This window comes from Lynx rufus, unplaced genomic scaffold (assembly GCF_022079265.1).
Source record: "Lynx rufus isolate CCGP_SWC_20201006 ecotype Redwood Valley unplaced genomic scaffold, mLynRuf1.p SCAF_6, whole genome shotgun sequence".
NCBI classification, from domain to species: Eukaryota; Metazoa; Chordata; class Mammalia; order Carnivora; family Felidae; genus Lynx; species Lynx rufus.
The window spans coordinates 51311958-51335553 of record NW_025814878.1 but is presented as its reverse complement, the minus strand read 5'-3'; the positions used below and the strand labels follow the sequence as shown (position 1 = coordinate 51335553).

General features: G+C 43.2%; 1 protein-coding gene across 1 annotated transcript in view; it reads right to left on the bottom strand.

Annotated features, from left to right (window-relative positions):
* Positions 1-11527: 11527 nt before the first annotated feature.
* The window catches only part of BVES (blood vessel epicardial substance), a 30461-nt gene continuing 18392 nt past the window's right edge, over positions 11528-23596 (bottom strand). The window contains exon 7 of the mRNA XM_047101238.1: positions 11528-11652. Coding sequence (XP_046957194.1) covers positions 11528-11652 — 125 coding nt within the window. The remainder of the gene's footprint in view (positions 11653-23596) is intronic.

Below are 23596 nucleotides of genomic sequence, written 5' to 3'. Positions count from 1 at the left end.
CTATATTGCAAAGGAGTAAATGCTCAGATCACATGATCAGGCTTGGAGCTAGAAGAAACACCTCAGAGTTCAAAGCGTTCTCTCATCCTGCACATCAGAACCAGGCAGGAAGCTTCCCTGTGACTCTGTTATTATTCAGGAAGCTACAGGGAGCCAAAGAAAGTGACCAAGGGAGCTTAAAGGATCAAAATCACACAACAACAGTAGTCAAAGGGTACAAAGTGCCAGTTATAAAATAAATAAGTCCTGAAGGTGTAATGTACAACATGGTGAGTGTAGTTAATGATATGTGCTGTATATTTGTAAGTTGCTAATAGGGTTAATCTTTTTTTTTTTTAAGTGTATTTATTTATTTATTTTGAGAGAGAGGGAGAGGGGTCAGGGGCAGAGAGAGAGGGAGAGAATCCCACGCAGGCCTGCACTGTCATTTTATACCCTGATGCGGGGCTCAAACCCATGAACCATGAGATCATGACCTGAACCAAAGTCGGCCCCTTAACTGACTGAGCCACCCAGGTACTCTTAAGAGGGTCAGTCTTAAAAGGTCTCATTATAAGAAAATAAATGTGTAGCTGTGTGTGACAAAAAAAGAGTAAGTGTTTTAAAAATGAAGGTTGATATACACGGAAAAAATAAAACGACCCACCATCCAGACTGCCTACATTTGCTTTGGTCTGAATGTCTCCATCTATGCCACTCACATCTACCATTCATTCCTGAAACCACAAACTAGCCACTGCTACTCCTTCACGTTTGCTAAAGCAGAAAGCCAGACCAGGAAAGCGTTTGCCTACAATATCTGGACCAGCCTGCAGCTGTACCCAAATCACCTGCGACGCTTGGACCTTCCTCCAAACTGGAGATTCTCCCATTTACTACCCACTGAGTCATCTGCAGAGCTTTTGAGAACGCCCAGAGGAATTACATCAGAATCTCCGATGCCAATGTGCAGCAGGGTTAAGAACCACTATTCTGGGTATACTGAGTCCCTAAGAGCTCCTGGAGTATTCAAACTGGTTCCCTAAGTGATTTTTTAAATAAAAGCTTGAAAACTATTGGCCTAGAGGGGGGAAAAACAGGTTGTGTTTTACTGGAAGCCATTGGGTCGTGAATGAGAATACTTGGATTTTAGTTTTTCTTGGGCTCAATTTTCCTAGGCATAGTCTCCTTATCTGCTAATAAAAGATTTGTACTAGTTAAGGGGACATCTAAGTGTGGTTGTCATAATGGCAGCATCCACACCATCGGGGAACTTGCTAGAAATGTAGCCTTCTGGGCCCTTCCCTAGATGGGAGCCAAACACTGGTTTGATTGGTGGGGCCTTTAAGGAGACTCCGGATGGCTCTGGTGCCCGCTCAAGTGTGAGAACTTCTGGTCTAGTTGAAATGTACATACTCTATCTGCTCTGAAATTCTACAGTTCTGTCCCCTTTGGGGGAAAATCTCGATCACCACCATCCGAGAAGGGCTAAGAAGGGGTTTTTCAGCAAGCTGCCAGCTTTGATAAGAACTTTCAAGAACCCCTTTCAATAGTATAAAAGAAAACATTAAATGCTTGCTGATGAAAGGGCCCAACACAGTTGTGGGCATGGACAATGCTACCATGATTTCAAACCAACACAGCATTTGTGAATGACAGGGCAGGGATGGGACTGCCCTGGATAGGAAGGACACCCAGATGGTCAGGCTGCTGCTGAGACGTTGCCTAACCCCCCAGATCATCCCAACCAGAAAGAGTCCTAACTCAGCTGATGATGCAGGACACATGTAGCAAGGAGATACCACGTCAGCCTTTAAGGAGGACACACACTTGCAATTATGGACAACAGAGCTAGAAGAGTCCTCACCTGGTTTAACCTCATTTTACAGATGAAACTGAGATCCAAATAGGTGACGTGACCTGCCCAATCTCCCAGCAATCAAACGGCAACAGGAATAGAAGTCTCCTGAGCATTTGAGTACTCTTCCTTCTCTCTCTCTGGGGTCTAGATAAACTTCTTTCCACTCTTCCTATTGTCAAAACTTGGCCATACTGTGTTTCACGCATATCCATCCCACCTGCTCACAGTTCTTCGATGGTCACCATGGAGAGACGAACAAGATCATTAGTTCAAAATAATATGTTAAGTGGGGGTGTCTGGGTGACTCAGTCAGTTAAGCGTCTCATTCAGCTCAGGTCATGATCTCATGGTTCGTGAGTTTGAGCCCCACATTGGGTTCCGTGCTGATAGCACATGAGCTTGTGTGGGATTCTCTCTCCTTCTGTCTCTGCCCCTCCCCTGCTCATGCTCTCCTCTCTCTCTCTCTCTCTCTCAAGTAATAAAATAAACTTAAAAAACTAACATGGTAAGCGTGGACACAGCTCAACATATTCTTCCTTCTCTTGGAGTAGAACCTCATGGAGAGCACCATTTAACCTCACACTGGTGTCTTCCACCTACAAGCCACCATAGAGAGGTGCCTACAACCTTCTTCCCCTGCCTACTGTTTTCTAGGGCTACTTTCTCAAGTCCGGATGGACTCTTCTCTTGCCCCAGCGAAATGTGTTCAGGAAGACTGCAGCCTGTGAATGCTGGGCTCTCGGGCGTTCATTATTTCTGCTGTAAGCAGAAGGGGCCGTGGTAACTGTTCTCTGCCCTGCTTGTCCCTCAGGTCCTGCTGGCACTGACCCCTGGCTCTGTGGTTGCCAAGATTCCAGAAACCTTAAGGATTAGACTTGACAACCAAAGGAAAGAAGGAAAAGGGAGGAGAACATTTACTGAGCACCAACTACCTGCTGGGGAAAGGTCTAGTGTACATGTGAAGACAGGGCAGACTTAAAAAGCTTGACAACTTGCCTAAGATCACATGGTCAGAGACAATGTTCAGAACTGCTTCTGTCTGACTTCAAATCCACGTCCAAGGAGAAAGCGCACCACTCAGGCCAGTGCTTTCGAGCTCCTTTGAGCTAAGAGGGAAGTTGAGGTGACAACAGAGATAAGAAATCTGTTTGGCATAACATGTAACTAAGACCCACATTTTCACATAAAGGATAGGTTTTTTCCTTAGGATAGATTATTTTGAAGGTCAATATCGGTTTTTTAAATTAATTTTATTTTTAATTTTTTTACATGTATTTATTTTTGATGAGAGAGAGAGAGAGAAAAAACACAAGTGGGGGAGGGGCAGAGACAGAAGAAGACACAGAATCCGAAGCAGGCTCCAGGCTCTGAGCTGTCAGCACAGAGCCTGACACGGGCTCAAGCCCATGAACCGTGAGATCATGACCTAAGCCGAAGTCTGTGCTTAACCGAATGAGCCACACAGGTGCCCCCGGTTTATAATTTTTCTTAAAAAAATATGCTTCCTGTATAATGTACAAAAAAATGTAAAGTATTATAATTATTCTTACCAACAAAACATATCAGTACTAATAAGGAGAAGCATTAAAAGAGATCAGATGAGAATAACAAAAATAGTGAGAAGCACACTGAAAAAGTTTAGATAGGGGCCCAAGGTAACAGAAGCCATTTTAAGAGAAATGAATTCAGAGCAGATGAGTATCTGGTAATTCTGTTTTATGTGCAGTGTGGCTGGCCCTTTGGAGATTTGAGCCTGAGGTTTGTCCCCTGCCTGAGCTCCTTCAAAGGCACTGTGTTCCCCCCAGTCAGCCTCTGCAAAAATGACATATTTATATGTAACTACTAACAGACGCGAGTCAGTCTATAAGTTTTCATCATCTGTGGGTGGATAGCAGGAAGTAAATGGCTATAATCATTTTCGCCTCAAGGCTGCCTTCCTTATAAGAACCGTTTTATAGTTGTGGGACTTCCATTTATCAGATGTGAGGTAGCATAGCTTGGTTCAAATCACATTTTGTTCTGTTGGCCTGTCACGCAAGGAGTCAGCATAAAATCCCAAGCCACAGTGTTTCTTCTCCGGAGAAGGCCCTGGAGCTAGCCCAGCGATGCAAGTCCTACAGTGTAACATGCAGCCAAGACAAGCAAATAGGGGAAGAAGCATAGAACGCCTTAGCTAAAAGCCGAAGGAGGGGAATTTTCTCATGACAGGAGGAAGGAGGAGGCCAGGACAGCTTTCAAGTCAGTAGGGATACCTTCGTCCCTAGTAAACAGCAAGGAAAGATTAGTGTAGTGTCTAATCTCCAAGATCCAGGGGGGCAGTGATCAGGAGGACACCAATCTAGGCAATGTCGGCACTGTGAAAATGGCCCCAAAGTGGAATGAGAACAAGGCCTAGGGGTAGAGGCCTTGGAAAGACACTACTTTTCCTAGTTGTCAGGTGGAACTAGGAACGTGCCCAGGGCAAGCACATGTCCTTGGATCCTGCCTGCTCCCATGTCAGCTGTGGAGCCTTTCTATGGAGAGTGACAGTTTATCCCCAGGGCACTGCCCATGCAGGAATGGTGGTCATTTCGGGCGGACGAGCCAGTGTGTGCTGAGCTCGAAGAAGGGTGCAGAGTCACCGCCCTGGCCAGTGTGCAGGGGAGGAGGGATTGGACCTGGAAGGGCTTGGTGGCCCCACTAGGAGTGCAGGCTTTTCTCTGCACACAAGGAGGCTCCATAAGAAAGTGCTCGTTTCTGTTTGCAAATTTTCAAGTTACTCTGATGGTTAACACAAAGATTGACTGGCAAAAGTGAGGCCCAGTCAGAGAAAGACATTGGGGCTCTAATGCAGGAGCCAGGGGACAGCCACAGAGGCCAGGTGTGGAGGCGCTCAGAGGATGGTGATGCTTGTTATTGCATTTAAACATAATAATAGGGGCGCCTGGGTGGCTCAGTCGGTTGAGCGTCCGACTTCGGTTCAGGTCATGATCTCGCGGTCCGTGAGTTTGAGACCCATGTCAGGCCCTGTGCTGACAGCTCAGAGCCTGGAGCCTGCTTGGGATTCTGTGTCTCCCTTTCTCTCTGCCCCTTCCCCCCTCACACTCTGTCTCTCTCAAAAATAAACATTAAAAAATTTAAAAAATAAAAATAACAAAAACCTCATTACATATTATTATAAACATTTTTCTTGAAAAACAGCTATTTTAGGGGCGCCTGGGTGGCTCAGTCGGTTAAGCGTCCGACTTCGGCTCAGGTCATGATCTCGCGGTCTGTGGGTTCGAGCCCCGCATTGGGCTGTGTGCTGACAGCTCAGAGCCTGGAGCCTGTTTCAGATTCTGTGTCTCCCTCTTTCTCTGACCCTCCCCTGTTCATGCTCTCTCTCTCTCTCTGTCTCAAAAATAAATAAACGTTTAAAAAAAAAAAAAAAGAAAAACAGCTATTTTACACAACAAAGCGAAACAAAAAAAAACAAGAAGAGCATTGTTTTACACTTTTGCAAATCTCTTAAAAGTCTGACTTAATGGAACACAGAGCTGGATTTTCACACCTGCTTTTGTGTCATTTTGCTTCATTACATGAAGACAGTCTGGCCTCATGGAGGAGTATTTTAATATCCTTTAGAGATACTTGTGGATATTCTTGATACTCAACAAGTGATTGTTTTTAAAAAATATTTATGTATTTTTGAGAGAAAGGGAGAGCACAAGGGAGGGAGGGACAGAGAAGGGGGAGGGACAGAGGATCTGAAGTGGGCTTTGCACCAACAGCTTGCTGATGGCAGCAAGCCCACTTCAGGGCTCAAACTTGTGAACTGTGACAGCACGACCTGAGCCCAGGTCAAATGTTCAACCGACTGAGCCACCTAAGCACCCCAAAAAGTGACAGTTTCTTAAAGGTTAGTTGTAATACAGAATCTGAAACCGTACCAACGACCCCTTTCTGCTGTTACAGTGGTTGAGATTGCACTTGGAATGGATCTTATATCTACACGATATTTTGCAACATCCTGCATGGTCACTTAGAAAATATTGGTTTAAGGGCACCTGGGTGGCTGAGTTGGTTAAGCGCTTCACTTTGGCTCAGGTCGTGAGATCACGGTTTGTGAGTTTGAGCCCTGCATCAGGCTCTCTGCAATCAGCATGGAGCCCACTTTGGATTATCTGTCTCCCTCTCTCTCTCTCTGCGCTGTCCCCTTGCTCTTGCTCTCTTTCTCAAAAATAAATAAACATTAAGAAGAAAAAGAAAATACTGGCTTAGTGAATTACACAGATTTCTAAATATTAATACATCTTTTCAAAATAGAAGATCAAAAAGTCCCATTCATCACACACACACACACACACACACACACACCTTATCAGAAAAATCTTTATGTATTGGTAAGCTGTCAAGCTCACCGTGCTATCTTCGATTCAGAAATCTGTGTCTCCAGCCCAGACCCCTCCACTGAGTTCCAGACTGACTTAACCAACTACCTACTTGCTGAGGCCCCTCAAACTCAGCATGACAAAAGTATACTTAGTCCTTCTCTCAAACCCAGTGCCATGCTATGTCCCTAGACAGGGAATCACAGTAGCAACTGGAGGCATAGATCTTTTTTTTTTTTTATGTTTTATTTATTTTTGAGAGAGAGAGAGAGAGACAGAGCACGAGTGGGGGAGGAGCAGAGAGAGAGGGAGACACAGAATCCGAGGCAGGCTCCAGGCTCCGAGCTGTCAGCCCAGAGCCCGACGCGGGGCTCGAACTCATGGACTGTGAGATCATGACCTGAGCCGAAGCCGGACGCTCAACTGACTGAGCCACCCAGGCGCCCTGAGGCATAGATCTTTGAGAAGCCCTCTCCCTCACCACATCTGCTCCCACAAATCCATACCTAAGTCCTGTCAAGTTTACCTCATGATGCGCTATAGCCACATCTGTCCACAGGAAACCCCTAAGTGGACACAGATGGAAACTCTTAGGTACCATATCACAGACTTATGAAAGGGAAAGTTGCCCCAAACTTAGCTCAGCAGAAGTTCGGGGCTTGGCACCTGACTTTAGGTTTAGGTGACATGGCTTATCGAGCAGCAGAATTCATTCCTTTTATGGCAGTATAAGATGCCCCTTCCATTTGGATCTGGTCTTGGGGCTGATCAGGACAAGTTTTTGGGTGCCAAGGACCTACTACGAAGGGCCAAGAGATGCGCTCTCAAATTCCCATTCCAATTCCTAGGACAGACGAGGGAAGAAAATGTAGGTTCCTTCAAGAATAGGAGAACTGGTGGGGCACGTGGGTGGTTCAGTCAGTTAAGCATCCAACTTCTCCTCAGATCATGATGTCACAGTTCGTGAGTTCGAGCCCTTTGTTGGGTTCTGTGCTGACAGCTGGGAGCCTGGAGCCTGCTTCAGAATATGTGTCTCCCTCTCTCTCTGTTCCTCCCCCAATCATGCTCTCTCTCTCTCTCTCTCTCTCTCTCTCAATCTCTCTCTCTCAAAAATAAATAAATATTAAAGTAATAACAGTAAAAAAACAGAATAAGAAGACTGGTCTCTCTTGCCTACCACACAATAGATCCAGGGGTGATTTTCTGCCTTCTTCATCTGACTCCTGTTGTTAAACCTTATGAAACTAGAAAAGAATGTTCAAATAAAGGGGAGGAAAATGTTGAAATCTGTATATCCCTATAGCGAAACTCTGAAGGCTTCTCAATTGTTGCATCTAGTCAACACTGTCATGCCGCCTCTTTTTGTGGCCAAAGGGAGCCAAGATGGCAAAGCTTTGAAATTAAGTGGAACTGACCCAAGACCACCCCCTTTGTACATCTGCTCAGATTCCTAAACCAGAGCAAATCCCACGACCTGAAGGTAACTGAACCAATCCTCGCCCGTTGGCATGGAGTCAGAGCAAACCAGCTATATGTAAGAGGAATGAAATAAAAAACATGCATATTTTCTAAGTAAGAAATTTATTTGATCAAATGACAGTATATGAAGATATTTCAAACCAGAAGGCTCTATTCGGACAAAATGTAAATTGATTATAAAGTAAATGGCATCAATGTAAATGGCACCTAAAAACAGAAAGAGCGAGTTTCCTATAAACGTGTCTGTATAAAGTATTAATAAAATCCTCGTGTACTTTAAAACTAGGTTGCAAGTATAACAGAATAACCTGTAAATAGTACTTAAAAGCAGGTTTTTAAAAGGACACAATATATCGTCACACACAAGGTATTTGGGGCTTCTATGAGAATCGAAGAAAGTCTGTCAGTGAGAAAACGTATCATAACTGGAGCAAAACTGAAGCTGTGACCACACTGCAACCTTGAGTTCCCTACACAGTATTCTATCCTTTCAGGTCCTCGGGAATTTGAATCGAACAGGTGAGAATTTCTAATCACTCTGGTTGGGAATCATGAGAAACAGAAATTGGGAAACCAGGGTTGGAAAAAAGGAAGGGAGGGGAAACCGAGGCATGACAAGGTCAGAGGTTTCTGCAGAGAGGCTTTAGAAATGTCCAAAGAAATGGATAAAAGAAATAAGTTACTGCGACCCCTTGAGGCTGCACTGTGGGGTCTGCAGGGAGGAGGGCACCGGGCAGGACGCGGGCATGCAGGGACTGACCTGCGTGCCGAGTGCTTGCTGGGCACTACGACACATGCACTGGCATCACAGTCTTCCCTGGAGGCTGAAGTCATTGCCTGGGTGCACCAGGGACAAGGCAGAACGTGTAGGTTACAACTCTCCCCGAAGACTTTTTCTGGCATCCAAGAAGCCCCGTCTTTGGGGCCATGACAGGACCCAGAAGGCAGGAATTAGCAGTTCCGAGTTATAAAATCAGAAAAGCTTCAGACGTGTGGAAGGAGAGCCAAACATGAAGAAGTTGGCATCTGCCAGTGCGTGCGATATTAGCAGCAAAGCACAAAGGTGTCCAATGACAAAAGGACAATTGAACTAGATAGAGGGAGAAGTGGAAAAGATCTCAGAAAGCAACAGTTGGTAACTGACCATTATATAGCACCCATTATTACTAATTTAAGATACATAAACATCATTGAGTTTCTATCTAGTATCTCTGCTATTATTTTATAAATAGAAATATGAGGGCTTTCAAAACATTACAAATGACACATATATTCTGGTATAAATGTTACACTCCTGATTCATACAGTGGACTCGATGCTACAATTAAACATAGTAGATTTGGGGTTATATATAGAACAATTTTTACAGATCATTTTCTGAACCTTGGTCACACAGCTAAGTGGACACCAAAAAACACAGGAAGCATCTTAGTGGTGGTTTTGGCAGCAAACATGTTTTTTTGTCTATGTATTTATGCCTCATACAAAGATACACTTGTTCACTTGTACAAATGAACTCAAAGTCATCCATAGGAGATCTTACACTTAAAACTGTTCTGTTTTCTTATCTTGCTTCTTTGCTATCAAGTCTATGTGGGAGGGCTCCTCAGTGGCTTGCATCTCCTTTTCCCCAAGTCTCACTGTCTTGAGAGGTGTGTATTTAAAAACAGTTTCATGTTTCCCATTCAGGCTAAGTGGCCCTTTTCAGATTCCTAAGCTTGAGATTACAATCTTTGTTTTCAATAACACAGATGTATGTGCACGCGCCCACATGGATTTTAATAAAAACAGCAAATGAATCACATCATCTAATTTTTTCAGTGTGCGTTTAAAAATGTTCCCAGCTTCACAGGAAAAAACCTCTAAACACATGCAGGTTGATCATGAGAGATGACCCTTTCCAATGTCTGAGCTTGACCAAGTGAGATATACCTGAAGATGGGTCAGGCTAGGGAAACCCCAAGGTTCTGTGAATCCACAAGAACATTAAAAACACGGCCTCAGCAGAATCTAAAATTACTTTCTATCCAGGGAAGGATGTAATTTCTAATTACTCTATAGAGTGATTTTGTAAATGAGTCTTAGGCGTGTATAAACTAAATGGTCTACATGACCTTACTCTAACAGTTAGAGGAAAGCAGTTCTAACGCCATTACATTATAGTTATCCACACATGTGATCTCGGGCACCGCAAAAAGACTTCACCCGAATGAATCTTTACAATCTTAAAGCCAAGGCTAAGTCGTTCATCTGTGCTTCTGTTCCCCAAAATAAATTCATAATGTAGAAAACTGATGAGGCCACTCTAATAGGAAAGTGAAATCAGCCTTTCTACTGTGATGTTAATAAATCAACATTTGATAAAGACGTTAGGAGCCAAATTCCCAGTCTGTGGAAATCTTAGTGAGTGGCCGAGCATGTAAATTTAACTCCAGTGAAATTACTAAAACAATTAGCCTCAAAAAAATGGATTTAGGAAAATGAGGTGACCCCAGACTAGCTTATCTACCTTCTCTAACAGAAATCACCTCTTGGCAAGAGATGTTGTTTTTGGCTCAGCTCACTTGAAAATAATTTCATTTGCAATTTTTCTTAGCTATTTAATATAACAGGGGACTGACTCAAGTTGGTTCTGGTGGATAAAATAAAATCAACATGATGTATGACATAGCATAGCCCATCAATGGGCTTCACCCAACTGAGTGCCACAGTCACACTGCCCTGTTTGACCGATGATTTCAGCAAACTTCTTATCTCCCACCATAAACGCCACTGTTTTCTGAAACATGATTCTAGTAGAAAAGAGAGATCTGGAATCAAAGCCCTCACTGCAACATCTAGGTTGGGTGCCCGTTGCCTGGCTGATGGGGAACTGTCTGCCCCCAAAGCTGTGTTCACATTTGGAACCCTGGCACTGGGTATCTGGCAAACATTTTAAAAAGACATCAATTGCTCTGGAGGAACAGTCTGAAACCTCAGAATACCGACCAAAGAATAAAAATTGCTCCTTCAATCACCTCACTCTGTAACATTTGCTTGGCCACTTGACTCCCTACCCGGAGAAAAGCATTCCCCACACCAGGGTGTGTGGGACAAGATGGCCCCAAATCACAGGTAAGTCGAGTTTGGCCATAGGTCAAACTGAGCTCAGAATCCTTCCATCTGCTATCTTTCCAGCTTTGGGTTTCAGACCCGATTATAAATAGCATGATATAAGGGTAATGTGCAAAGTCTGAAGAGTTTTGTTCATTATGAAGCTATCTACACAATGCTCAAATAAGTAAGGGGATCTAGTGGAGTGATGTGTCTGACTTGGGAGGGGGAAAAACAAAAACGAAACACATAAAAAACGCCAGTCAAATCACATCTTTCTTTAAAAATTTCCAGCTAAAAAATCAATTGAACAAGGCCTGAGAATCCCTGCTTTCTAATGCCATCTCAACCTCGGTTTCAAACTTATACTTTCGTTAAAACTATCAAATAGACAACCCCATTGCCACAGTGGAGAAAAAAACGTGAGGAAAATGAACCACAACTTGGAGAAAGTTAAGTGAAAAGGCATTTGCATTGACAGAGTGCTAAGTCAGAACAATAATATATCTAGAAAATACTGTGAAAATATATATCTCAAAATAGAACTAGGTTTAGTCAGAAGGCTCAGTAAAACAACTGCTTAAAAAGCTGATCAATAAAAAGAAGAGCGAAAATAACCTTTGCAGGTTTTGACCTTTCCTTACTTTCCTACCCACAGACCACCAGTGCTCAAGCAGAGTGATCAATGAGTCATGAAGAAGTGCTGGTATTTTTCAGGATCTCTTCAAGACAGTTTCCATCTTGGTAACTTGGCCCCGCTGTCTGATCAAGGCAACTGATGGATTTTGAATGTATTTGGAGACGCGGGCTCAAAGACCTCATCGTCATCTTCCACCCCTTCTTCTATTGGTTTCATCTTGGCAGAGCCCCGCTGGTGTGGGGATGGCACATCTGTCAAAGACACAGAGAGAAAAACCACTTAATGGACAGCCTGCCCTGATGTTGGTATGATGTGTCAGTTATTATCTCCAAATGGAAAGTAAAATTTCTGGGAATCTATAGTTGGCACCGGGAATGCAACTTCTCTACAGATTGTATTTGCGATTCAATATTTCAATACAACAACGAGGTCAAGAAATGATTCTCAGTCATGAGAACACGCGTGGAATGGATTCCACTACACATGCTTGGATGATATGAGCTTCTCAAACACACGCAGTTCCCAGTGGGCTGCCCTAATGTCTGATTAGGACTCAGAATGCATGTTTCTGCATTAATATCATACATGGTGACTTGAGTTCCTCAAAAGCTGATATAACTCCTAATTTCCACAAAGAATAGTTCCATCCTGAAGCTATGGAAGCTAACACCATCTAGAGCACCACCTAAAACAACAGTTCTTGCTACCACCTTCCCAGTCACTTCCTGGACTGATATGGGAGAGGGAGAGGAGGAAAGTAGATGAGAGGAGAGGGTGACAGGGACAGGGGAAGCAGATAGAAGAAAATACAATCTCAAGTAGCAGATGGGGCAGGGGCATCCCTAAAGCCTTGTAGGATGCCGTTACATCAAAGGAGCTAAGTAACAAATGACTCAGGAGTGCCTAGGTGGCTCAGTCGGTTAAGCATCCGACTTCAGCTCCCGTGGTGATCTCGAGGTCCATGAGTTCGAGCCCTGCGCCCAGTTCTGTGCTGACAACTCAAAGCCTGGAGCCTGTTTCAGATTCTTTCTCTCTCTGTCTGCCCCTCCCCCACTCACGACCTGTCTCTCTCTCTCTCTCAAAATAAATATATATATAAAAAAACAATAGTCAGTCCCTCATTTGTCCATGCATTTGTCAAATGTTCATTGAGCATTTACCACATAAGAGACACCATGATTGATGCAGAAAAAAATACGGTTTCAGAGTAAGAGTAGAAGTTACTACAAATAGGTACATAGACTTATCAAGGTGCTTAATGGACAACTCCCAGGACAGCATAAACTCCCTTCCACACAGTTTCCAAATTCAATGTCAGGATTTGTTGCGTCAGGGTCTCATCGGCCCCACCCACACTCGTGTGGCCCTCTTGCTGTCCTCTAACGGGATGGAACGGATGGAATGGTATTCTGTCAATTAACCAATGCTGAACTCTGGCGGGCTGTGAGGTTGATAATGGAAGAACAATGGGTGAAACCTGACTTTCCAAATAGCTGGTATAGAGCAAGGGAGGATAATGGAAACTTGCTAAAACAGGAAGAACTGCTGTAAGAAATTTATCAAGATCAGCTGTTAATCCCTGGCAAGAGTCAGCAGCAGACAATAGGGCTGAGGAGGAGGGGCGGGGCCAGCAGAGCCACACAGCACAGGGGCAGGCAGCATGCATAGTGGTCAAGGACCAAGGATCAGAAAACACGTCTGGGTTCAAAGCTCTGCTCTGCTCCTTCCTAGATGTGTGACCTGCACTCCATTACTAAGCCTCTCTAGGCCTCAGTTTCCACTATCCGTAGAAGGGGATATTCCCAGGACCTGCCTCATGGCGTTGTTGGGGGATGAAACAAAATAATCATGTGATGTGCTCAGCACGGTGCTGGGCACACAGAGAATGCCACTGGATGTTTATTATTAACTGCATAGTCCCAGTCATGCACTGGGGAGATGCCACTCCCAACAGCCACATCATCCAACATAAAAAAGATATTAATTACACTGGGCTGGACTTTGGTTTGGCTAATGTGTTTGTTGGACATACATGGAAACTTCATTTTCAAGCATTTATAGTCAATTAAAATACTAAGTTTTCTGAGCACCTAGCTCAGTCAGTAGAGTATATGACTCTTGATCTCACGGTTGTGGATTTGAGCCCCACGTTGGGTGTAGAGATTATTTAAAAATAAAATCTTTAAAAATAATAAAAATATGGAGTCTTTTGAAAGACAACTGCTGACATACACTGTAGAAAATAAGCCTCTATTAAAATGTTCCAGAACACAACTCTGTCATAGAGCAAGCCTGGCAGAATCTCCCAGGCAAGCTCTTTTTATCCTTTTTCATGCAGAGGACAACACAACCACCAAACATGAGCTTTAAATGGCATGTATACTCAGATGGCAATGAATGTCTGAGCTTCAAGTGTGAGCTTGGGCAAGTTACTTCACTTCTCGGTCCCTCAATTTCCCCATCTGTACAATTGGAATAATGCTATTAATCTACTTCATATGGTTGTTAAGAGAACTGAATGGCTTAATATAGTATATTAACTTGTATAGTATACATACAAGTAATAGTAATAGTAATATAGTATTTTAACTTGTATATAATGACTTGTGTAGTTCTTACATCAGTGCCTGGGATGTAATAATCACTTTGTCCACTTGTAAGTCAATAAAATGAGTGATTAATATGGTCTTTGGAGGAGAATGGCCTAAGGTAATTAGAAAACTTGCTAAAATTCATTATTGCCTCTAGGAATGGCAAATGAAAAGAAGTGGCTCTTGTACTCAAATAGGGGTTTGTGTTTCTCAATCTAAACTGTCCTGACGGCAGTAAAATTGTCTTAAAAAAACTGGCCATGGCCTTCATCGTATGTCTAGCTTTAAGTAATGATCAAGCCTCATAAAACATTAGCTTAGGCTGAGTTTCCACAATCAGATCAAAACTCTCAGAGCAGGGGTGCCTGGGTGGCTTAGTTGGTTAAGCATCTAACTCCTGATTTCTGCTCCAATCATGATCTCATGATTCTTTGAGTTTGAGCACTGTGATGGGCTCTGTGCTGATCCACGGAGCTATTTGGGATTCTTTCTCCATCTTTCTCTGCCCCTCCCCCACTCCCAATGTCTCTGTCTCTCCCAAATAAATAAACTTAAGAAAAATTTTAAAAAGATAGAAACCAATACTTCTTTAAAAAAATTTTTTTTAAACATTTATTCATTTTTGAGAGAGAGAGAAAGAGCACGAGTGGGGTAGGGGGAGAGAGAGAGGGAGACAGTATCTGAAGCAGGCTCCAGGCTCTGAGCCGTCAGCACAGAGCCCGGCACGGGGCTCGAACTCAAAAACACAACATCATGACCTGAGCCCAAGTTGGATGCTCAACTGACTGAGCCACACAGGTGCCCCATTTAATTAAAACAAAAAAAAATTTTTTAACAAGAAACCAAGACTTCTGATTGGTACTACTCCCATAATAAGGCAGCTTCTTCCTACGGTCTCATTCTTGTCACTCTTTCTCTCTCTCTCAAAATAAATAAATAAACTTAAAAAACCTCTCAGAACAAACAGCAAGATGGCACATCTAAGAGTATTAACCAAATCAATAATGTAGAGCATGCGAATGTAACTGTATAACACACATAACAGAAACACACCCCGTGTGTTTTGACTGGGGAAGTAGGATTAATTGATCTGGTTTTTAAGCCCATCTATCAAACCAGGGGTGACATTCTATAGCATCCTGTGGCTGCTATCTACATGTGGGCCAAAATGTTCTCTGCCCTCTCAGCTCCATCACCAACCGGTGCATTTTCCTACTGAGAGAGAATAAAGAGGGGACCCAACACAACTGGAAATGACCTGGTGAAAACCTTCTGAGAACTTTCACCTTCTCTGTGAAAGACTTTATTTGGTCCCCACTACATTCACCTCAGCCAAGGAAGAGCTGGGGTGCTTACTACATAGCATTAAAAAGACAGTAATGCCGGAGTCACCCACAGTCCTGGGGTGACACTGAAATGTGTCCAAGTTGGGCCTCCTTCCCCTTCCAGTCCAAGCTCTGGCAAACTCTCTGCTCCCCAAATCCAACCCACCCTTTCCATGTTCTCCTCTTGCTCTTCTCCCTACCTGGAATGGCCTCTTCACTTCCATCCCTACCTGTCAAATTCCTATCCATCCCTCACGATCAAGGTCAGACCCCACCTCCTTCCTCTGGAGTCTTCTGTAATTCCTTGTGTGGGGAGAGTCTATTATCTAGAGACCCACAGCCCTTCCACATTCTGTATTTCTTTGTAATCACAAGTATGTGCCTCTATCCCTTACTGTAAAACAAGCATGTCGAGGGCTGTAGACGTCTTCCCTCCTGCAGAAGTACCCCACACATAGCCAGGTCCTTGATGATTACTTAGTACAGGAGAATAATTACTTAGGACGTGAAACTCCACATGGGGCCTTCAGAAGGCTGATCCTGAGGATGAGGGAAAGATACACGGCCAACACCTTTAATGATTGATGGGTCAATTTTCCACTACACCAGTGGGGAACCACCAGCATTCCTCAAGCGCAGACTGGTCTCCTGCTACAGTAAAACCACACTATGAATGACTATATTCTGTATCAGGATCCCTGAGGCAAATCATTTTCATATAATTGACTCAACAACAGTGCTTATAGCCCAGCTTATAGCACGTGCTTATAGCATGGGCAACAGTGTATATAGCTTGATTCGACAGTGCTCACAGCACGGGCAAGAGCACCATTCCCTCAGGTAAACATCAATAGGCTTGGTGGTATCATCACCTGCCACAGAGTTTTCATACAATCAACAAGAAGAGCCCCTGAATGATGACAAGGCACTAGAGGCTGGGTTAAATGTTAGGGAAATAAAAATGGATCGGTTGGGATCTCTGACTCGATATTATTTTATTTCTCAGGAACTCAGTGCGCTTTTCAGAGCAATTCATGCTCACCACATCCATGCTATTTTTCTACTTTATACTCAAAAGGGAAAGTGAAGACAACCCAGACAGCCCGAGAAAGAAGAGTGGGGAGGCTGCTGTGGATGAACACCTTCCTCACCAGCAAGTGAACCCCTCGGCACAATCAGATTCTGACAGGATAAACCAGGTGGCCCTAACAGCCCTGCTCACATTCTTTTCACAGGATACTTGATAGACTCTCATTTCAGGCTTGGTGGCTGGGTTGGTGCCCACAAGCCCCTCTGGTCCCAGCACCGACCACGGTGCCCTGGAGCTCTCCCATCACCGGCAGGTGCCTGGGAAGGCAACAGGAATTCAGCCTGCCTTGTAGCTGCTGCAGGCTACCAAGTGCCAGCCGGACGCCTGAACCCTCAATAGGAATCAGGGTCGCAGAGAGAGTGCCCATGCTTTGTCCCAACCCCAGTTAGCCTGAGCCTCTTGTACCACTGAGGGCCAAGGGTGATGTTCACCCGGTCTAACTGCAGATGTGTCACTGTCACGGCCAGGAGAAAGGCAGGCTTTAGGGAGCAAGGAGCTCACCTGCCCTAGACCTGATGCTCTCTGACCTTGGCAGGAGACCTGCTGGTTCAGTGGAAAGACTCAGTCACCATTACTACGCTGCTAGAAAGAATTTCTTTGTCCACTAATAAGTTCAAATCCAATCCGGAGTATGAACAACAACAAAACCAAGACTATTTTAAAAAAACAAAAACAAAAACAAGAGGGGGGGGGTGGTATTCTGCTTCAAGGGAACTATCTTAACATATCACAAGTTGAACATTAATAAATTCTTTCTACAAGTTTGCTTGGTTTTTCATTAACTTTATGCACTGATGTATCATCAGAAATTTGCCCAGAAGGCCCAACCTTACCTAGAGGTAAGAATGTGGGGAGAGGAGAGAGGAAGAAATGGAGCTTATCTTCACTTAAGTGCTTTTTCAAATTACTTTTGCCCCTCAAGGACATTACTATGAGGTACGTGACCTCTGTACAATGCTTTACTTTTCAATTTATTTCAAATTCTAGACAGGCAAATCATTCCATATCCATAAATTTTCCAGAAAACTGATTTTTATCCTTCTTCCGTTAAAACCACTTTTACAGCTGGGAGACAGAAGTGGTTAACTACATCCTTTGGCTTTTTTTATAATTAAGAAGAGATAATTAGCATTATTTTCTGCTATTAGCTATAATCATCTTCTACTTGGCTCTGGGTGCCAGTTAACACAATTTATTATAAAACTATGTAAAACAAGTAGTCTCAGACTGAGTTGCAATCCAGATTTATCTGGTGTGAAATTGTTAAACAGTTATGTCAAGAGTTGCTGTTGCTTGGGGATGTTTCCTATTGCACCCAGTGGCAAAAAAATCTTCTGTCAAAAAGACTTCTACACCCCTTCCATAGATCCCAGTGCACCGAGAAGGCACACACAGTCAGTGGAGCAGAACTTCCTCTGAGCTGTGCACCACTTTCAATGTGTTCAGCTGAGAGAGAGAACGGCAACATCAGGCAGCAATCCTGAGCAGAAGAAAGAAAAACTCAAACTCAAAAATAGGGGCTTTGAGCAAATGTAGAAGATGGAGGTTTAGAAGAGCCCTGAACCAAACAGTGGCCCCTTGCACTCATGCCAGATCACGGTGGGTGACAACACTTGTGGAAGATTTGGACCTGGGAGGCAGTCTTTCCTCAGCAGACCTGTTCAGATAGCAGCCAGGGCCAGATCCTAGTTGAGGAGGACAGGAGTTTGCACTGAGGTCCACTGTGTATCCTGCAAGTATAAGCACGTCATGGGGCTTAGCCTGCCCCACCAGACCCTTTCCTGTCTAACATTCCCAAAGTAACACAGGAAGCCTTTTTACATCAGGACCAGGGAGATCTTATGTAACAATCAGTCAAATTCCGGTATCCAGAGAAGTGAAAAATTAGGTAAGAGAAATTCTTTTTGACAGAATTCTGTCCTTATTAAGCTTATTCTACTTCGGTGTGCTTCTAATTACATGAGGACCTGAGGGAATCTCTTAGCAAGTCAAAGTAAACAGACATATTTGTTGTTCTTAAATTCAGAGTGAAGGTCACACCTGTTTCAGAGAATGAATAGGCAATCTCAAGTTTGCTTTTCAAATAAACAGAATATCATGATATGAAATTTGTCAAGTGACTTTTCTCTCTGCTTAAGAGTTTTTAAAAAGAGAGAACACTTTTGTAAACTATCTAATATAATGTTATGCGACTTTTTTTCCCTTTCTTCTGTTAACTTTCATGACATTTTCCTCGTTCCTTTCAAAGTGTTCTTATTTTTATTATGTTTAACCATCTGGCCAACTGCTTTAGCAAGTAATTAAAAACCTTACAAAGGGTTTAGAATTTTAATTAGATTATACAATTTTTGATGAATGGGGATAGGGAAGGATTTAATGGTTTCTTTGCTAGAGAGAATTATCATCCTGTTTCTTGTCTTGCTTAAGTATATCATAGTATTTTTTTAAATTGAAGGATTGTGTTTGGATTGAAACTTTCTGAACAATAATGATGAAGGTTAGTATGGCTTTCATAACTAATTTCCCTTACAGAAACTCAACACCAGCACTGAAAACTCAAGCAAAGAAGTGTACAAATTATGGCAGATAGATCAAAGGAGGTTGCCATGAGGTTTTCTCTGGCCCAAGTGATCATTCCCAGATCAATTTCTAACTACTCACATGGGTGGTCAGGGCCTTGAGCTGCACGTTGTGAGCAGCCAGGGAACAGTGGAAGTCCTGTAGCCCCTTCTTGCTCACAAAGAGAAAGCTGTAACATCATGGTGATAGTGGATAAACTCAGAACAGGAAAGGCAGTTCCAGGATGGCACCTGCGCATAGACCCAGGGAACAACCAGTCCAAAATGAGATTGGGAGGTTCTGTGAGGAAGGTGTCTGAGAAAAACGTACACAGAATTGATGTACTGAGAGAGTAGAGATATAAGAAAAAAAAATACAAGAATGAGGAAAAAGAAAGGCAACTAGAAATATCTATAAAGACAGAAAGCAGCATGAAAAGGCATGGTTCAAATGTGAAACACCTACTCAGACTTTAAGAAGTAAATTAGATTTTAACTCAAAGACAGAATGAGCAAGAAGCTAGAAGATACTAGGGATATGGTGAATAAAATGGCCCCCAAAGCAAAGCAATACAAAATCTTCAGGGGGAGAAAAAAAAGGAAGGTCAAAGTATGAAGTAAACTGTGATCGATTTATATGCTGTGTGGGAAAGAAGAATCCATTTGAACTTGTTATTAGAAACAGTCTCCTTTGAACAGGAATCATGAGATTGAAACCAAAAAGAAAGAAATGTAGTCATAGCCCACTATTTGGTTCTAAATAAAGCATAATAAAGTCAACACTGTTTATTTCCTTAAACCTTGCAAAAGAAATCACAGAGAAAGCAAGGAAGACCTTAGAATGGTTAAGATGGTAAATTTGATGTCATGTATATTTTATGACAAAAATATTTAAAAAAATAGATAACAGAATATATTTGTTATATTTAGAAGTTAAGGAAGTTTTAGAAATTTTTAGTGTTCAGAAGTTAAGGAAGAGACTCACAACAATGTAAAGGTAGAAGGGGAAAGAATAAGAAAGGGTAGAGATGCTAATGTCCTCACCTCTAAAAATGCTTCAGAGAGAAAACAAAATGGAGGTTTAAGTGTATCATTTACTGTTACAAAGGTATATATAATAAAAGAATAAAAACTAGTGATATAACCATATTGGGCAGATGGGCAAAGGGAAGTTAAAAGTGAGCTCAGTTAGGGGTGCCTGGGTGGCTCAGTCGGTTGAGTGCCCGACTTGGACTCAGGTCATGATCTCGCAGTTTGTGAGTCAGAGCTCCCTGTCGGGCTCTATGCTGACAGCTCAGAGCCTGGAGCCCGCTTCGGATTCTGTGTTTCCGTCTCTCTCTGCCCCTCCTCTGCTTGTGCTCTGTTTCTCTCTGTCTCTCAAAAAAATTTTTTTTAAAGTTAAAAAACATTAAAAAAAAATAAGCTAAGTTAGATTAGTAGATAAAGTTTAAGTGGATAAATCAATAAATAATAGGGCATTATTTAGCATTTTGGACAAATATTGTTCCAATGTGATTGCTCCCTAGGTTGAAGGGAGGCAGTTCTTTTCTTTGCAACATTTTTTTAAATTTTACTATTTGTTGGGGTGTCTGGGTGGCTCAGTCGGTTGGGTGTCCGACTTCGGCTCAGGTCATGATCTCGCAGTCCGTGAGTTCGAGCCCCGCGTCGGGCTCTGTGCTGACAACTCAGAGCCTGGAGCCTGTTTCAGATTCTGTGTCTCCCTCTCTCTCTGACCCTCCCCCATTCATGCTCTGTGTCTCTCTGTCTCAAAAATAAATAAACGTTAAAAAAATTAAAAAAAAATTTACTATTTGTTATCTGTGTGTGTATATTAACTTGTTAATTTTTAATTTTTTACTAAAAGCTGAAAAATGTGCAATTGTATAAAATCGCTTGGCTGTCATTTTACAGATGAGAAAACACTGTGTGAGGATAGAGGGCAGCGAATGGATTGGTGATGACAGGAGTTCAGGAGTCACAGAGCATGGTACTGGCTGGGGGACCAAGAAGCCAGAGAGAAGTGTCCAATTTCTCAACCCTAAGAGGGGAAAACACCACACCAACCTGATTGGGCGGTTGTGAAGATGAGATGAGAGCATGTATGAACGTGGTCAGGACGTGGCGGCTGCCACAGCAGTGGGTGAATACCCCTAAACAGATTATCTCTCCCAAATGGATATGGATATTTGTACGGTAAAAGGCAAAACAAGAACTTACAAAAAATTCAACAGGTCTTTGTTTTGGGGCTAGCCCAGTGACCTTGAGCCGGTTACTTAACTTTCCTAAGCTGCTCTTTACTTATGTACAAAGTGGGGGCACTGCTTTTCTCTAGCCCTCTCGGTGGATCTGCAAACTGTTCCCTGGGTATTCCTGCTGCCTGATCATATCTCCTCTCTACCTCTCCATAAAATTCATGGAAAGCTTGTTGTTTATATGTGCAGAGCTGTTCACAAGGGGAATGGAACACAAATTGAGTTGAACAGGTTATTTCATGAGACCAGCCTTGAAACTAAGAATTCTGTATCAGTTTTTTGTAACTTTCCAGGTAAATGAATGGGTAAGATAGCCGAAAGAAACTCATCATGTCAGATATGTTGCTAGTCTTTGCAGATAAGAACATTAACCAGATGCAAGCTAACTTAAAGCAAATTTGTGCAAGTAGGTCTTATGAAATTAGTAGATTGTCCAGAACACCATGTTGCTATTGATAACAACAAAACAATCTGAAAAGACTTGTTCTCAGTAAGAAATATCTCTCTAAATATGTTGTAGTATCTTTAAAACTCCTAAATTTATAAAATTATATTACATTATTAAAATTATAACTTCTGAAAAAAATACACGGTTTAAACTAACAAAACCTTTCAAAGACAAGTTCCAACAGACTGCATTGTCAACGTTTTTTATTTATTTTTTTGGGACAGAGAGAGACAGAGCATGAACGGGGGAGGGGCAGAGAGAGAGGGAGACACAGAATCGGAAACAGGCTCCAGGCTCTGAGCCATCAGCCCAGAGCCCGACGCGGGGCTCGAACTCACGGACCGCGAGATCGTGACCTGGCTGAAGTCGGACGCTTAACCGACTGCGCCACCCAGGCGCCCCCAGACTGCATTGTCTATACTGCCTCAGAATTTAAAAAACAAACACACAAACCAAACAATAGGTTATTTAACCCCAATTAACAAAAACAAAGTTCTACAACTTTTAAGGAAGCATAATATGCTCTCCTGTTGCCATGACAACGCCTGTGCTCGGCGTCGCTCATCAGCGATGGACCTGCCCAGTACAATCAATCTGTGTGTATGTGTTTTCTACACCACGTAGGGAGCTAAGCCTCATAAGGAAGGGAAGATGGCGAGGCACGCTGAAGAGCACTTGATCCATGAGCAGAGAGAAGAGAGCTTCTATCCACATGAGGGCATGAAATCCTTCCCACGTGTCCTGGACGTCTTGTTCTTTCCTGTCCTTCTTTTCCCCAATCATGAGACAAGTAAATGAAGCAACAGGAAAGTGAAAACTAGTTAAGTTAATTGGATTACGGGCTACTGAATGAACAGGTAGGAAGCATTTTTTCTCAGACTATCTCATTACTTCACTTTCTTGTCTTTAAAGGATCATTTGAAGTGGAAGGCAGGGGGCGCCTGGGTGGCGCAGTCGGTTAAGCGGCCGACTTCAGCCAGGTCACGATCTCGCGGTCCGTGAGTTCGAGCCCCGCGTCGGGCTCTGGGCTGATGGCTCAGAGCCTGGAGCCTGCTTCCGATTCTGTGTCTCCCTCTCTCTCTGCCCCTCCCCCGTTCATGCTCTGTCTCTCTCTGTCTCAAAAATAAATAAACATTAAAAAAAAAAAATTAAAAAAAAAAAATGAAGTGGAAGGCAGAATCTGTGTGGCAGAGTCGAGATCTTGCTCTGGACTTAGCATCATGTGACATGTGTAAAAATAGAGCGCAGCGTAAGAAATGGGATGCAGCGTAAGAAATGGGATCAGCTGCAATTTTGTTTCGTGCCTTCACAGGAATCTATGCCGGCCTGCAGATCCACCTACCAGTAGATGGGAAATACAAGAAACATCTTAATCACCACCACAGGAAGGCAATCAGCAAAATTACAGGCTGTGGGGAGGGAGTCCTACTCCTCACTACTTGAAGTAGTGAGTAGTTCAGAGACCAGCCACATCAGCATCGCTGGGGCTCCTGTTAAACACGGGGATGCCAGGCCCCACCCCAGTCTGCTGCATCAGAACCTCTAATAAAATCTCCAAGTGATTCACATTCACATTTACATTTCAGAATCAATGTTCTACAGGACAATCAAAACAAGACAAAACAAACCCTCTGCCCTGAGTGGCAATGACCCAAACAGCAGCTGCTCTGTGGCGTCCCAGAGTGAGGAGGACACGGGTCTGGAGCAGCACCCTGTGTGCACGTGAAGGAGAAAGCAGTCCCTTCATCATAGCCAGAGATTTGGGAAATTGTTAGTGCTGCATCTTCTAGCAAAAGCTAGTATACATCTCTATGCAGGATTACAGTGAAGACTACATGTGAGTATGTACAGAGAGTACCTGAAAAAATAATAGCTACTCTTGTCCACAAACGTTTGATCCCTTCTCCCCTCAGCATTCACGAAGCAGCCAG